Source organism: Crocodylus siamensis, chromosome 2 (assembly GCF_052110815.1).
Source record: "Crocodylus siamensis isolate JL-2025a chromosome 2, ASM5211081v1, whole genome shotgun sequence".
NCBI classification, from domain to species: Eukaryota; Metazoa; Chordata; order Crocodylia; family Crocodylidae; genus Crocodylus; species Crocodylus siamensis.
Window position 1 is genome coordinate 252,928,712 of NC_143396.1, and position 17,058 is coordinate 252,945,769.

At 46.6% G+C, this 17,058-nt stretch overlaps 1 protein-coding gene across 2 annotated transcripts in view; it reads right to left on the reverse strand.

The window, feature by feature from the left end:
- Positions 1-17,058, reverse strand: part of AREL1 (apoptosis resistant E3 ubiquitin protein ligase 1) — a 33,375-nt gene that overhangs the window by 4,594 nt on the left and 11,723 nt on the right. For both annotated transcript variants that reach the window (XM_090033687.1, XM_090033686.1), the window contains exons 6-17: positions 13,505-13,674; positions 13,238-13,418; positions 12,168-12,415; positions 8,922-8,999; positions 8,277-8,418; positions 7,721-7,842; positions 5,161-5,236; positions 3,433-3,542; positions 2,038-2,217; positions 1,750-1,875; positions 1,429-1,558; positions 1,295-1,353 (exon numbers count right to left, since the gene is read on the reverse strand). In XM_090033687.1, coding sequence (XP_089889813.1) covers positions 1,295-1,353; positions 1,429-1,558; positions 1,750-1,875; positions 2,038-2,217; positions 3,433-3,542; positions 5,161-5,236; positions 7,721-7,842; positions 8,277-8,418; positions 8,922-8,999; positions 12,168-12,415; positions 13,238-13,418; positions 13,505-13,674 — 1,622 coding nt within the window. The remainder of the gene's footprint in view (positions 1-1,294; positions 1,354-1,428; positions 1,559-1,749; positions 1,876-2,037; positions 2,218-3,432; positions 3,543-5,160; positions 5,237-7,720; positions 7,843-8,276; positions 8,419-8,921; positions 9,000-12,167; positions 12,416-13,237; positions 13,419-13,504; positions 13,675-17,058) is intronic.

Genomic DNA, 17,058 nt, shown 5'->3' on the forward strand with positions numbered 1-17,058 from the left:
GTGCCCCTCACAGTACTCTATACAGATGAGGGCACTCATAACTTGGGAAACACCACTTGGACTTCACCTGCCTGAAGGCCCACAGCACAGATCTAAGCAGTGAGTAGATTTTGCAGAGGTGAATCCCTGAGCCAGAACTGAGATGTGTAATATCAGAGGATCCTGGCTCTGATATTAAATGGAAAGCAGAGAGGTTAATCAGTAGGGCTGTGCAAAATTTCAGCAGCCATTTCATTTCAGAGGTGTTCCAGTGCCCAAAATACCAAATCCAAATTGAAATGGAAGGCTCAGAAACATCTCCAAAACAAAATGAGGCACCTGGAACGTTTCAGAAAATTTTGGAGTTTCAGAGCCGGACTTGCAGAGAGATAGCTGTACACTGCTGCCCTGCCACATCTCCTCACCACACCTGCCTGCCCTGCGCTGCCCTGGTACAGCAGAGATCCAGAGCTGCACAGGGTCCTGTGACCCGGTGTGACAGGGATCAGTGATCTGCGTGGGGGTCTCCTTGCCTGCACAGAGGGCAGCAGCACTTGCCCCAGACAAGCCACCGATGGCCCTGTCCTACTTCCCGCTGGGGCCCTACAGCTTTGGCTTAAATGAAACAGGTCAGTGATCCAAAACACCGAAACAAATTACTGTCCTCCGAAACAGCCAAATCCAAATTGAAACACAGCCATTTTGCAAAGCCCTACTAATCAGGGCCCATCTTGCCTTGGATTCAGTAGTAGTGTAGAAGCCCAGACTTCAGTTGGCCACATCCTCCCACCTGCTACATGAGGGTTTTGGAACCAAGCAGCTTTGACAAGACTTCTCAACTACCTCAAGTTGACATCAAAAGCATCAATGGCTTAAATACACACCAAGGTTGCAAGTACTAGCGATACATTATTATTCCTGCAAACAGACTATACCCCAAGAAGGAGGATTCACCATCTTAGTGTTTTGTGTCTCCTATGCAAACATTCACAGCTAAGTTGGGGGTTAAGGAAAACTCTGTAACATGCTAATTCTTCTCAGCTCCAATCAGCAAATGTTCAACATCCCTCAGCAGGGGCTTGGGTGGCACAGGTACTAAGGTGCATCGTTGACACCCCAGAAATCACAAGTTCGAGGGCTTAGCAGAAGTGCCCATGACACAGCCTTGTCAGATTCCAACAACTTTATGCATTCTGCTAAATACTTTGTCCCAAGGACATGAGGAAGGAAGGAACATCCTCCAGGCAGCTCCTCTATCATCTGGGAGGAAGGGTGCGGAGGTAATGGGATAGAGCTCAAGAATAGCATGACCTACCTCAAGTTCATTCTCATCAAAAATAGCCAGAAGGTTTTCCGGAACCAGCTCATTGAGGCCTAAAAGAAGACAGGTGAGTGAGTGTGTGTCAGATAGGGGTGTCAGAATCAAGCAGTGAGCACACAGCATGTTACCTTTCAAGAAATGATCCACCTCCTCTCTAACCTGATTGGCCAATCTGTACTGAGCAAGCAAATTCAGATATAAAATCTTGTTGTCGTTGGTTACTGGGATCTGAGCCCCTCCGGTTACCAGCTCAACTACCTGAAACAGGAGAGCACACAAGTACACTGGTGTGAAGATGAGAAGTAAGAACTCGCACCAGAGAACCCTCTTACTGCTGTACTGCTGGTAGTTTTCCTTCTCTTGTCACTACTGTACAGGCAACCCAGGCAGATCCCAAATATTTCCCTTATAGATTAGAGAATTACCCCACCCTTTGGCACCAATCTTACCTTCTCCAGCTGCCCTGATTTGCTGTATTTCTCCTCAGCAAAGACCAGCTCCATCTCACTCACATCATTATTCAGTATAAAGCAAACCTTGGATTTATAGAACTCTGGGTCATCTGTTTCAAAATACTGAGGAAGAGAAATAGATAGGATGTGAAGAAAAAAAACTAATGAGATGGATTTAACATACATGGTTGACCAAGATTTTTGGTTTGCTGGGAGCATATTCATGCTCAACCCTGCTGTCCTGCCCTGGTGCAGGCTTACAATGGAGGCCAGGGCAGGCCTTACCTTGTAATGCATGCGTAATCCTATGATCTGAGCCAGGAAAGATCGGGTGAAGCGAGCTCGTACCAGCTGCTTGTAAGCCCCTCCCAGAGACGACTCGTAGAGACACTTCCCTACCAAGCGCCCTGCAAACTCATACACCTTCAGTCTTAGATGAGGAGACCGACCTGGGTTGGGATGCACCTGCAGAAGAACATGATCAGAATCCTAACAATACCACTAGGGTTATCTCAAGTGACAGGAACAGCCCCATGGCCCCCTCCTGTTATGTATATATAGTATGCAGGAAGATGCTCTGACAGCTCTAGAATGGTATTTTAAAGATGAACTTAGATTCATAGCCTTTAAGACCAGGGGGGGCCATTTATTTACTCCAAACCTGAGTAAAATAATCTATCCATTGATTTGGCTCAGTACTTCAAGTAAAGCCATTGTCTTCTCATGCTACTGAGGAAACTTGAGGGCAGCTTCCTGACACTCAAGCAGCAGAAATTCAATGTTAAAGTCTGGCCAGGAAAGACATAACATACTCCATATGTACTGTCTCACACAGTACACAGAAGAATTTGCCTTTCCCTCTGCAAAAACAAACAGATCCCAGAGAACAATCACACCTGGAAACCAACAACGCATCTATGTAGCAAGATGATGGTGCCCACCCCATTCAACTTGGAAATCCATGTTTCCCTACTACTGAGGAACCCTCTACTATCATTCCACCCAATTTTTTGACTCTGTAACACTGGGACAGCCCAGCAAGAACCTGGGTCGGGGGGGGAAGAGTTAGGAGGGTTCCAGCCCAGGCCTACCACTGGTAGCAATGAGTAGGTTTAGCAAGATTTGACTTTTATTGGTAAACTATAATAAATGTCGATTTCACCACGCACACTTAGACCTACAAAAAGATATTTCCATCATTAATAATTACAATTTACAGAAAAGGGATGCAAGAAAAATGATGGCTGATGGAGCATGTGACAACAGAGGGAACAGTCCTACAGAACTGTGCTGACTGTAGTTTGGAAAGGAAGAGGAAACGACAAAGTGGACAAGGGAGCTATGGGTAAGTGGAGGCAGGAATAACAGCTGCTCTGACACTCAGCTGGCAGCAGCCCTACAGTAGTTATGGTTGTCGTGGTGGGCAGCTAAACTGCACTATAATAATAGTATACTGTCATTAATAAATTGTCTGTTCCCCACATCCTTAATTTTGTGCAATCCTGAAAATTGAAATTGATAAAAACAAAATACATGCTTAAAAATAAACATTAATATTATCCATCGAAATTATGAAAAAAAAATTGAATTCTGCCAAATCCAGCAATGAGTGACAACTTTCTGCTGCCTTTACTGTTTATATTGTGGTATGCCATTTCAAGAAAGAAGCTGTAGACTCACCAGTGCCTGGTTGTTATCACTGAAGCGAGTAAAGAGCTGATTGGTGGTGTCAAATAAAGCCTTACAGATCAACTCAAACCACTCTCTGCGTGGGCCTCCCCAGTCCAGAGCTACGAGAAAAAACAAATTGAGTCAGGTCCGGGGCCAAACCAGCTCTCTGTTTCCTTAACAATTCTTCCAGTCCACAGAGGTTAGGAAAACCACCTCCCCTCAGGACAGAACATTTGTCCAAGTCATTGGAATGTCCTCGAGTGGAGGGGCAAGACCCTCTGGGTTTTAGTAAAAGAAGCATCGGCACATCTCAGTTAAAATCATCAGCAAACACTCAATATTAATATAAATATGTTGAACAGTACTGGGCCCAGGACAGACTCCTATGCAACTTCGCTTGCACTCTCCTGCTATTCCAACACGGATCCATTTATAATTACCCTTCACTTGCATCTATCCACCAAGTTGTCTATCCACCTTTTTGGAGAAACCCAGCTACATACAATAAGTGGGAAAGTTTTATAAAGACAACACTGGACTGAAGGAGAGTTACCATATTTCCAGTTTCAAAAAAAGGAAACACCTGTCCAAAGGAAGAGGGTAATATGATGCGGGGGGGAGGAGCAGTGATATGCCCATGCCCTCCCCCTCACTCTGAAGCCATAGCCCCCCAGCCCTGCTGCTGCCCCTCACTCCAGAGCCACAGTCCCTTGCCCCCCAGACCTGGCCTGTGCTCCCATTCCAGTCCCCTGCCTCCCTGGTACTCCTCGCTCCCAAACCACAGCCCCCTCCAGCCCTGCCAATGCCCCTCGCTCCCAACCTGCAGCTCCCTGCTCCTCACAGCCTTGTAGCATCTCCCGGCTGTCCCACCCCTGCAAGCACAGGCACCAGCCCTGATGCTGCTGGCCTGGCTATGCAGCTCCCTGCTGCCCCTGAAGGGCCCCACAACCCCCTTTCCCTGCTGAAGGAACAGGTGCCCCCCCACCCTGCTGTAGCTCCAGCTTCCCCCAGTGCTGGCAGGCACCTGGCCTCCTCACACACCTATTCCCTCCACATACCCTGCTCCCCCTCTGCCTCCACCCCACACCCCTAAATAGTCCCTAAGCCCTGGCACACCAAACCCACCCTCCATAGATTGACCTACATCCAGCTGCTGAGGCTGCTCCCACCACCTTGGCTGGCTGCATGCCAGCCATGTGCATGTATGCGTGCAGGTGCATGACACCCTCTGCCTCCAATTGCTCTTCCCCCACTCCTCCCAGCCCCAAGCAGCTCCTTGCTACAGCAAGCCAAGAAGTGCCAGGAAAAGCTTTGATGCGGTGCAGAGCAAAATTCCAGACAGTTGTTGACATTTTAAAAAACTGCCTGGATGGAAATGGGAGGACCCAAAAAAGATGACATGTCCAAGAAAACCTGGACATATGGTAACCCTAACTGGGTCTCAATTCCCACATTGCCACAGACTTAATGCATTATCCTAGGGCAGTCATTTAATCTCTGTTCCTCAGATCCCTACCTGTATAATAGGGATAATCTTTTTCTAGCTCAAAGGAAGCTGGGAGGTTAAATTCATTTGTGCTTGATAGAACCTATGGGAATAGAGACCCAAGTAGGATCTACTTCCAGACATTTTTACTGAAAGGCAGCCACACTCTCTCACTAGTGACTTCACATGTGCTCCCCTGCACATAAACCCCTCAAGCACATTCACATTTTTGGAAGAACAAGTAAACTCACCTTCTTCATCCTGGAAAATCACTTCAAAGTTTTTGCTCCAGTCAGAAACAGAAAAATTCCGTGTTGCTTTCAGAGACTGTGAGAGTAAAACAAAAAGTGTTAAGAGCAGTCAGGGGCATATTCCAGGGGGATGCAGTGATGCAGTTATACCTCCATTTGATTCCTGCTCCATCCAAAGTTTAAAACCAACTGCCTGGCAATGGCAGCAGCATCTTTATTCAGGCAACTGTGAAGGCGTCATTTAACTTAATGGCTCACTTTAATCTACCTCATTTCTTCTGAAGTTTTCATTCAACAGGTGTTAACAACTCTCTCCCTCCTCTTCATTGATATTGATATTCCACTAATCAAATTATTCTTTCTTCTGCAGTTCTGCCTGTTAGCTGTTCCTGGTAATGTAACTCCTATTTCACAGCCCTGCAGACTACTTTTAATTCTTGCTAAAAATATTAACTCAGGATTAGAATGTTAATTCAGGTGCAGAAATAATTTTCAATGCTCAAGGCGGCTAGATTTTGTTTTATGAACCTGAAAGAGAGAGATGTACATTTAATTCCAGTCAGTACAAGACTAATCAAACAGCATCTTTTGATTATTTTCTACTGAGTTTGTAGTGTTTTTATACACAGTATATGATACAGGAAACTAATATACATTCCAATGAAGTTATATTTGTTTTTGCTTCAATCTTAAACTGAATTATATAGTCATGGGCCCCTAGAATATTACTAAAGTTTCTAGTTTCTTTTTGATTGGAGAAAAATATGCATTGTGTTATATTTGTGATGATGCATCACAGCATCTCCACTCCACTTATCAAAATCCTAGATCCACCCATGGCAGCAGTGATCATTGCCTACTGCACAGCTGCCAGCATGAGATCCAGCATCCATGTGTTGGGGGGAGTTAAACAATGCCAAATGAAAAGGGCTCAGTCCCATAGTCTGAGCACATGACTGGGGGCTAGGTAGAAATTCCTATGGCCCTGGGCAGGCCAATTCTCTGTCTTCATTATATATGGAAGAGAGACCTTCCCCACATCCAAGAGTTCTTTGCCTCTAGACTAGAACAAGGTTTCTGTAGAAGCAACGTTATCCAGTTTACAGTATTAAAATGTCTGTAGCCAGAAGCAACTTGAGACATCTCAGCTCTATCTAGCCCATCAGTCAGGTTTAAAAAAACAGCCCTTCAGAGAACAAATAGAAGAGAGGAGCCCAGAGGTGTCCTTACATTTATATTAATCTTCAACAGCATGAATTGCTTAAACTAACCTTTTCAAATAACTGGAAGCACATGAGCTCAGGCTCTTGATTCCAATTAAAGATCAAGGGCCAATACTATACTTGAGAGAGCCCTGAATGCAACAGTACTAGCTCAGGCTGATTTTCAGTGAAAGCAGAGCATCATGCTAGGCACTGATTAGCACTAATTTTCTGGTCACATCTGTTGCATCTGTCACCCTCATATACAGAATGTTTGCATTTATTAGCCCCACTCTTATCTTCTTTGATCTCACCTGGTTACAATAGCAGAGCTAATGATTTTGTAACACTTTCCAGCATAACAGGGCAGGAGTCCCTGAAAACCCCGTTAGGAATGAGAAGAAAATCCTAACCAATCCTCCCTCCTCCATAAGCAATCTTCGCCATTTCTAGTAAATTCTACACAAAAAACACACTTGGAAATACAAGCCAAGAGAACCAGTTCTTCTTTGTGAGTGACATTTAGAACATGAGTGATATTTAGAATGTCAGTTAAGAGATGTATTATATGAAAGTCTCTTTAAGAATTCCAGTTTCAGAAACACATATAGCATCTTGAAGTCAATTTTAGCCAAGTCTCAGTACTAATACTTTGCAATAAGGGTGAACTAGTGCTATAACACCATCACCGGCACACCCCACATACTGCAGTTTGGTCTCGCCTAATGAGACAGCACTTCCCAGTGCTTATGAATTCTCGCATAGAACAGCATCAGGACAGGACTTCTTTCCATTTTTCTACAGAATTCTCTAAGGAACCAAAAGAGCTAGGGTTCCCCCACTACTCAGGATATTACTTGTTCTTCTGGTTTAAGGGGAAGGTAAAGAGTTGCCCACAAGCTAGAAGGGTCACAAAATCTGAACAAAACATTTTGGCCTCTTCCCTGACAGCACCCAAGGCTCCTTCTATTACACATACAAACTCACAGTCCCTTTTAGCTGTAGCAGCCACACTACTACCATACCAGAAGAAACCAACTGCCCCTTAAAAGTCACTGTGAAATACATATCAAGGCTGCTGGCACAGATTTCAAAGGAAGGTATATTATGAGGATTTAACTACTAAGCAGGCTGTAATCTCTCAGGGGTAGTCTTTGTACTTCGTTTCCTTAAGATGGCCATCAGATTATACCCTGAAGCTAGAGGATCAAATATTTGTGTACAGATACCCTAGCTTTTGCCAATTTGAATGTCATTAGATATACAGGATGGCAAAAAAAAAAGCAACAGGCAAGGGTTCTGGGCATAGACGGAGCAGCCTGTGCACAGGGTCTCTTAAGGTGCCACATGTCACTCACCGATTCCAGCAGGCTATGGCGGCTGACCTTCAATGTAACCTTTGAATGGGGTCTCTTCATATGCACTTGACGCAGCTCCCGCTGGAAGAAGTTCACTTTGTCCTGAAAAGTCTCAGAGCCTCCTGAAAACAGTGATCCCATGGTCACATCAGAGGTGCCAACACCTCAAATGTCAAGGGGATTTCTATCCCTAGCTACACAGGACAGCTTTACAGTCAGAGGGTGACCCTGCTATGGAAAGGCTTGGAGAACAGAACTGTGAAGGGACAGCTTGCAGTTAGTCTCTCAGGCATTCAGCCATTCATAGAGATGTCTTCGGAGGGACTGTAGAAAACACTGCATAGACAACGAAGGGCAATGAACTCTATTCGCTGGAAGTGCCATCATGAGCAGAAGGGGAGGTGCTCTACAATTTCTAGAGAGATTATTTAACTCTACGCAAAACTAAAAGTTCCAAATGCTAACTCTTTCTGCAGCCCTGTGAAGCCTGCAAGGTGGGGATGCAGCAGCCAGGGTCCTCTTATCATGGTGCCTATTCCCTCCAAACCCCTTTTACCTATGTTTTTATGCAGAGAGCGAATGAAAGTGGCTGCCAAGATGTTCCTCTCCTTGCAGCTGAGCTCCACGGGGGGCTGGATCCCATCATCTACCACCAGAGTCAGCAGCTTGTGCACAGGGTCAGGCCCAAGGTAAGAAAACTAGCAGCAAAGAGATGCAGGACAGGGGTGAAACAATCGTGCAGAGAGCACTATGTGTGCAGCAGACACACCTGTGCACATACTTTCCTCTCTGCTCACTCACATGGAACTAGTTGACAGGAATCCTGCCTATAGCATCTGGACTCCAGCTAGGGTACTGTATCTGTAAATCTCACTTCAGAGAGCATGGGTTTCAGGGTGCACTAACTAGCTATCTTAGTGGATTATGGAGAAGGCAGTGAGCAGAAATACAGGGAGGCAGTAAGGATTATGCCTAAAGTTCTGATGTTGTGTTAGGAAGGAGAGAAACTCCTGTCCCCCTTCATAAACATTTCCAACATAGAGGCAGTAAAAGTGCATTCTGAACTCCCAGATCTCATGTGCCTAAGTGCTGTCTGGTGAGAACAGCTCCACTTCCCCAACAGCCAGCCCAACAGGTAGCTCATCATTCAGCACCATGAACTGATAGAGTTACGAGAGAAGCTGGATGAAGACAGACCCACCTTGGTGCCTGGGCACACTCTAAAGGTGAAGAGGCGCCAAGGAATGATCTTCAGATAGAATTCCTTTACCGAGAATTGCTGGGGGGCCAAAGGGGAGAGGAACCATTAGTGACCACATTTTCATTAAAGCTCTTTAGCTTAAACTCAAGATATAGGATAGACAAATCCACCAGAAAAGCCCACTTCCCAAGCCAGGGGATAAGCTCCTAAGCAAGCCAAGCTGCACCTTGGGACAGTACATAGTTTTCAGGGGTCCCCCTAGTTAGCAATCAAGGAGAATAGCAATTGTAAGCAGTTCAACAGGAAGACTTTTACACCATTTCTGTAGGCTTTGCTATCATTTAAACAACACAGCAGTAAGTCAGGATGCTCATATCAGACCACTGATGCAATTCCTTTGATGGTAAAAACAGCATCTGAGGGGGATGAGATTGAGCCTAGGACAGGAATAGCAAGGAATGCTACAGACTTTGAGAAAGTGAAAGGGTTTGGGGAAATTTATTTTGTGCCTACCAGAACACCTATCATTATTCTTTCATTTTCATGAGAATCAGTTTTAAACAATTTAGTAAAAGTATCTGCAGCTACTGAAGCTGAGTGAGGCTCAGACAGTTTGCTGTCCCACCTGCAGGGGAGTTGAGGTAGAAGATCCTCAGCTGTAGAACCCTACCTCTTAACTCCTAAGGGTACAGGATTCACTTCTGCAACAGCCTCTTTCAGAAACAATGGCTAGAAAGTGGTCAGCAGCATTTCTCCAGGAACTGGACAAGTAGGGACAACCATGTACATTGAAATAATGGGACAGACTGCAAAAAATCTCTTGAACAAGGGGGATGTACATATAGGGTGCCCAAACAATACACTGATGAGTTCATCAGAAATGTAAATATTAGTTAGATGCCAAAAGGATCTCTTCCAATAAAACGCAGCATCTGAAACAGGTCATTCATAACAACCTCCAATATCAAGTAACTTAACAGTGCAACATTATCAAAGAGTGAAAAAACTACTAAGTCCTTTTTCCTACCATTTCCCTTACAAGACACAGAGGTGTTTCTCACTTCCACATTCAGTAGTGCTGCACTGAGCCCAGATTTAAAAAGTCCTGGCCATGTGGCTTCCCTCTCTGTCCCTGCATTTTTTCACTGACTCATCTCTTACAGGAAGATTTCTCCTAATTTAGTTTGGTACTGGTGCATATTATTACTTCTCAGCCACTTATAGGCTTAGATCATGTGTTATATCCAGAACCCCATTTGGGTTAATAGACTGGCAAAGCAGTATTCAGTGGACTTTGAGGATTTTTTTTGTTTTTGTGGTATCTGTGGCTGGTCTATTTGAGATGGGAGTTTTCTCAGAGGGAAGGGACCCCTGGCTGCCATCAACATTATTCTGCTGCACTACAATGGAAAAGGCTGTTACTCATTTCTTAATTTCATCTGGTTTTCCATACTCAAACTCCCTAGATCAGCAGTGTTCAACCTGTGGCCAGTGGGCCAGATGCAGCCCATGGAATCATGTGATTTGGCCTCACAGTCCTCCCTGCAAGTCCAGAAGTTTGGTGGTAGGGGAGTAGTAAAAGCCCTAGAACCAGCTTCATTGGGCTTTGGATCAGATCCACGAAGAGGCAGTTTTATCTTACTGCTCAGTGACATAATGCTTCTGAATATGTAGCCTTAAAACTTCAGTAGCCTTTTTTAATGACATATTAATCATATAGAATCATAGAAGTAGGGTCGGAAGGGACCTTGTAGATCTTCAAGTCCAACCCCCTGCCTGGGCAGGAGAAAAAAACTGGGCTCAGATTACTCCAGCCAGGTAGACATCAAGCCTCTTCTTAAAGACCCCCAGGGTAGGAGCCAGCACCACTTCCCTTGGAAGTTGGTTCCAGATCCTAGCCGCCCTGACCGTGAAGTAGTTCTTAGAGATGTCTAATCTAAACCTACTCTCCAACAACTTGTGGCCATTATTCCTTGTTATGCCAGGGGGCGCTAGGGGAAACAAGGTCTCTCCCAAACCCTTCTGGCCCCCACAGTGAGTTTATAGATGGTCACCAGGTCCCCCCTCAGCCTTCGCTTGTGAAGGCTGAACAGGTTCAGGTCCCGCAGTCTCTCGTTGTAGGGTCTGCCCTGTTGTCCCCGGATCATGCGGGTGGCCCTCCTCTGGACCCTTTCAATGTTGTCCACATCCCTCCTGAAGCAGGGCACATGGAACTGGACGCAGTACTCCAGCTGTGGCCTGACCGGTGTCACATAGAGGGGGAGGATCACCTCCTTGTCCCTGCTAGAGATGCATCTGTGGATGCACGACAAGGTCTGGTTAGCCCTGCCAACCGTGACCTCGCATTGTCAGTCCATGTTCATCTTGGAGTCAATAACGACTCCAAGATCCCTTTCTGCCTTTGTGCTCTCAGGAAGGGAGTTTCCCATCTTAACTTGCAAACAAAGTTATCCTTCCCATTTCCTGCCCTGGTCTCCCTAACAATTTTTCTGCTTCCCAAGTTTCTCTTTCCTATTTTATAGTTAGGCTAGTACTCCTAACGCCCCCACCCCACCAAAAAACAAAAAACAAAAAAAAGAGTTTAAACCACTTTTTCTAAAGCTGACCCTCACTTCGATCCCATTACCATACTTCTGCCATGTTTTCACTTGTAGCTCTCAGCCCTCACTGTGGTTCAGAGTTTCTTCCAATCTGGAATCTGTGAATTAAAATATGCTCTCATTTCTCCACCTTTAACGGAGATGCTAATCAAAGTCAGACCCAACTCTGAGCCCTCTGGCCTTTTACCCTTCATACTACAAAAAAGCCTAGGAGCTCCAATCAATATCAGTGCCTCAAACTGTGTCCAACAGAAAAAGAACAGAGGAAAACATGGTCCTTGCCTTAAGGAGTTAACACCTTCTCCACAACCCCTACATTTCAGTATACTGCAAACCCCATTTCGAGTTGCTGAGAAGCCTCCTCTTGAGAAAGGTTGTTCAAGGACCAATATGACTTAATTCTACAAGGCTTCCACTATATACATTCTCTGTCTTTTAAGTTTATATCTTGGGGGCGTTCAGGGGAAATAAGTAGTCAAAGGAAAAGATGATGAAGCAGCAAGTTAATGCATGCACAGCCCAGATACACTTTTCCAGCCAAATCTGAGGTGTCTAGAAATAAGCCAGGGGCAAAGGAGAATGGCAAGCTTTGAAATAACACAACATTTGGACTACATGCTAACAGCAGCAACCATGCAGCCTTTACCTTGGGTGACACGTAACAATACACCTTTTTGGGTTTCTTCACTTTTTCAGGGGTCTGGCTGTCTGAGGGAGAGTCTTCATCCTCATCCTCAGTTGCAGTAGAAGGACGGCGCTGGGAGGAACCCAGGTGTGTGGGTGGGAGGTGCCATTGAGTATTAGTATAGCTAGTAGCATTGTAAAGGTAGGCCTCAAAGTAGATACTGACCCCTGAGGTGGACACATTGCGCTCCACAATGTTCTTTTCATTCTCTGAAGGACACAGATGAAACAGGAGTAAAACTTGATGAAGCCAAGAAACTAAGCTTGACATCTCTCATTAAGCTCAGTCTGCAGGACAGCATTGGGTCAGACATAGTTTGAAGAAAAGGGGCAACCAGATAAGGGGGAACATGGTCAGGTAAATCTATGATGAAGGGGACCCAGGAGCAGAATATGAAGCCTTTCACCTGTAGCACATCAGTGCTTGGCTTCTCTGAGTTGGGGGAGATGGGAGAGAGGAAGAAAGAATACCAGCGTTTTCACTTCTGGAGGAACAGTGCTAACCTGATTCCAATCTGAAGTCATAACCATATGACCTCTATTTAGCAAGTTTCCACAAAATAAATTAATGTGAGTGCTCCCTGGGGGGCAGATAGCAACTTTGCAAAATGACAAATAAGAAAATTCCTAGCTTTAAACAGTGCTCACCTTCTGTAAATATAAAAGCACACCATATCAGTGACCCACTAATTGTAAGCCTCTAAGTCAACAAGAACCAAGCAGATCATACAAATGCAACAGTCCAGTCACCACAGAGGTTTCACCATGAGGCAGGGAAGAAGGCCCATCAATATTTTACTTGAGGTAGAGATGGGAAACGCCTGCTTCCAGAGCTTTCTACTTGGCTTCCTTTGACCTCACTTTATTTAACATAGCATTTTGTATAGAATGGACATACCTGAGGCAACTGAGCATGACTGGCATGAAGGGAAGCCACATTTAACTCAGAAGCCAGCTCTACTGGGCTACAGCACATGGTACCCTAATAGATATGTGGAGAAGCAATTGGAGACTGAGCACCTCTTGACTCACCACTTAGAACAATGATGTCAAAGTCACCATTGCTAATGGGCTGGTTTTGGTAGGAGATGCAAGCATGGAAACACCCCCTACGATGCAAGGTGAGTCGCAGGAACACCTGGCAAGTCTGCCGATTAGACACCACAGACTTCTCAAACAAGACATCAGAGCTCTCTTCCTCCTGAGGACCCAGCTAGATGAAGAGAAAACATATCAGTTCAGCTAAGAATATGGTCATCTCCAAATAACACTGGGTAAGAAGGACAGCATTTCACTTACCTCATGGATGGAAAGGCTGTAGTTGTGCTCATCTATCAGGGATACAGAATTGCTGGTGGGATTGTCATACTCATCTCTGGGAACAATCTGTAACGTATGTTGTTGACCACAGGTCAGCACCAGAGTGGAGAAGTGGCAAACAATTTTGGTTTTGGAAGGAACCACCATCCCTGAAACAGAAAAGCAGTTTAGAATTAGAGTCCTAGGTATAGCTACAGAGGAATAAAAAAAGTCTATATTCCCTGCTTCTGCATCCCAAGAACCAAGCAACTGAGCACTGAAATGAAGTAGGAAAGACAGTTTTCCAGACGGTAGAGGCCCAACACTCTCAACACAATTAATGTGCAGGGTCTAGGTAAAGAAATGTTCTCCACTCTAGTCCTCAACTCTGGAACTCTGGACAATAAGAAGTCCTTCTTCAAATACATAGCGGGTAAAAAGAGGGTCCCGGGTAATGTGGGGCCCCTGCAGGACACGATGGGCAACTTAGTCATCACGCCAGATGACAAAGCTAACATATTTAACGATTTCTTTGCCTCTGTCTTCCTAAGTAGGGACCAGTTCAGCCACCTCCCTGCTGGGCCCCCCTCGGGCCCTGAGAGAGACACGCCTGGGCCAAGGGTTAGCGAGGAGTTAGTTAGGGTACTTCTGGAGAGGCTGGACGTGTTCAAGTCCGCTGGTCCGGACGATCTTCACCCTAGGGTTCTACAGGAACTGGCCGAGGTCATTGCGGGACCCCTGGCGCGGCTCTATGAGCACTCATGGTGCTCTAGCGAGGTGCCGGAGGACTGGAAGAGGGCCAATGTGGTCCCTATCTTCAAAAAGGGAAAAAAAGAGGACCCGGGAAATTACAGGCCAGTTAGTCTGACCTCAATCCCGGGTAAGCTCTTTGAAAAAATTATCCTGGCACACATCCAGGAGGGCCTTGCGGGGGAATGCATGCTCAGGGGCAACCAACATGGGTTCACCAGTGGCAGGTCTTGTCAGACCAACCTGGTGGCCTTTTACGATCAGGTCACCAAATCATTAGACGCAGGGGTTGCTGTGGATGTAGTCTTTTTGGACTTCCGGAAGGCTTTCGACACTGTCTCTCACCCTGTCCTCATCAAAAAGCTGGGGGACTGTGGTGTCGATGCCCACACGGTCAAATGGGTCGCCAACTGGTTGGAGGGCCGCACCCAGAGGGTGGTAGTGGATGGGTTCTTCTCGACCTGGAAGGATGTGGGCAGTGGGGTTCCGCAGGGCTCGGTCCTCGGGCCCGCACTGTTCAACATCTTCATCAGTGACTTGGATGAGGGGGTAGAAAGCACCCTGTTCAAGTTTGCTGATGACACTAAGATGTGGGGGGATGTGGGCGCACTAGAAGGGTGCAATAGGCTACAAGCTGACCTTGACAGGTTCCAACGGTGGGCGGATGAGAATAGGATGGGGTTTAGCACTGATAAGTGCAAGGTGTTGCACATGGGGAGGAAGAACCGGCACCACACTTACAGGTTGGGGAACTCCCCTCTTGCCAGCACGGAGACGGAAAAGGATCTTGGAGTCGTCATTGACTCCACGATGAACATGGGCCGGCAGTGTGGCGAGGCAGTCAAGAAGGCCAATCGTACCCTGTCATGCATCCACAGATGCATCTCGAGCAGGTCCAGGGAGGTGATCCTCCCCCTCTATGCGGCACTGGTCAGGCCGCAGCTGGAGTACTGCGTCCAGTTCTGGGCGCCACACTTCAAGAGGGACGTGGACAATATGGAAAGAGTTCAGAGGAGGGCCACTCGTATGATCAGGGGTCAGCAGGGCAGGCCTTATGAGGAGAGGCTACGGGACCTGAACCTGTTTAGCCTCCACAAGAGAAGGTTAAGGGGGGACCTTGTGGCCTGCTACAAACTGGTCAGGGGGGATCAGCAGGTATTGGGGGAGTCCCTGTTCCCCCGTGCGCTGCCAGGAGTGACCAGGAATAACGGTCACAAACTGGCGGAGGGTAAGTTTAGATTAGATATTAGGAGGCGCTACTTCACAGTCAGGGCGGCTAGGGCCTGGAACCAGCTTCCAGGGGAAGTGGTGCAGGCTCCTAGCCTGGGGATTTTTAAAAGGAAGTTAGATGAGCACCTTGCCGGGGTCATCTGACCCCGGTGCTCTTTCCTGCTAAGGCAGGGGGTCGGACTAGATGATCTACCTAGGTCCCTTCCGACTCTAGCTACTATGAAACTATGAAACTCATCCTCACTGCTGATCCAGGGGACAGATCTTTTGAAGTTCAAGGCAAACTCCAAGACTCACCTAGTCTCTCAAACTTTAGCATGAAGGCAAACTGGGAAAGCTCCAATGTGATGCTCTGTGAGAGGGGTCTCTTAACAGGCATTGTGCCTCTTATTGTACACGCACACAAGGTATAAAAAAGCTAATCAGAATAAAAAAAAAAACCTAAAAAAAGTTTTAATTAATTTTTTTTTAAAATGTGTATTATGGAGCTCTCTATGCTCTAGAGCAGTGGTCTCCAAAGTGGGGTACGCAAGACAATCCACTGGGATGCGGGAAGAAAATATTAGAACTTCTATTTATATTTATTTTTTATCTAAAAAAAAATAAGAAAGAAATTAAGCTTTACTAATATTTAATATACGGATTGACACTGGCACCCATATGTCAGACAGTCACGTGTCATGTACAGTACGCAAGGTATCCTGAGGGAAGAGTGGGAGTTCCACAATGCGAAGGGGTTGACAGTAGCACCCTCGCTCGTTTGTTCGCTTTCACTGTACTGCGATGTATATATTGGGGGTGCGTGCTCAAAAAATTTTTAACTGATAGGGATGCACGATCAAAAAAAAGTTTGGAGACCACTGCTCTAGAGGAGAGAAACAATTTAGAGCAGGGGTGGGCAAAATACAGCCCACCAAGGAATTCTGTCCAGCCTACAATGGGAACTTCAGTCCTGCCTCATCCAGGTATGGGGGGCAGCCTGGGCTGTGGTGCATGCAGCCACTCCTCCCACCCCTAAGTGTGCAGCAGAAATGGGGCAGCATCATGTCCAGACTGGCTTCCCAGCAGTCCTGGCAGCAGCAGCTCCTTCCAGCTACCACTGCCACCAGACCTGGCCCTGCTCCCTGGGCACCCTAGCCTGTCTGCCTTGCACTCACTGCCGAGGCAGGACCAGCATGGGTAGGGCACGCAGTTGGGCAGATGGGATGGGGCTGTGGGCAGGAGGCAAGCGGTGCTCAGGAGCAGGATATGTAGGCAAAGCTGGGATCACAGGGCTGTGACCACAGCTTTGCGCTGTTACTGCTTCAAGATCTCCAACCTGACATAGCATACAACTCCCTGCGCACCTGTGGCTGCATCCCGTCTGCCTAGCCAAGCACCCTGCCCATGCAGGTCCCAGACCGGTCTCCAGGGAGATCCTAGGATCACTGGATGGTGACTGTGTGGCCAGGGCCTGGGGCAGAGCCATAATCAGCTCCCTACATGCCCCTAAAAGCAGAACCAGCACCTTTTGCAGGGGCATGTGGACAGATCACAGCTCTGCCCTGAGCCCCAGGCCCACACTGTCACTGCCC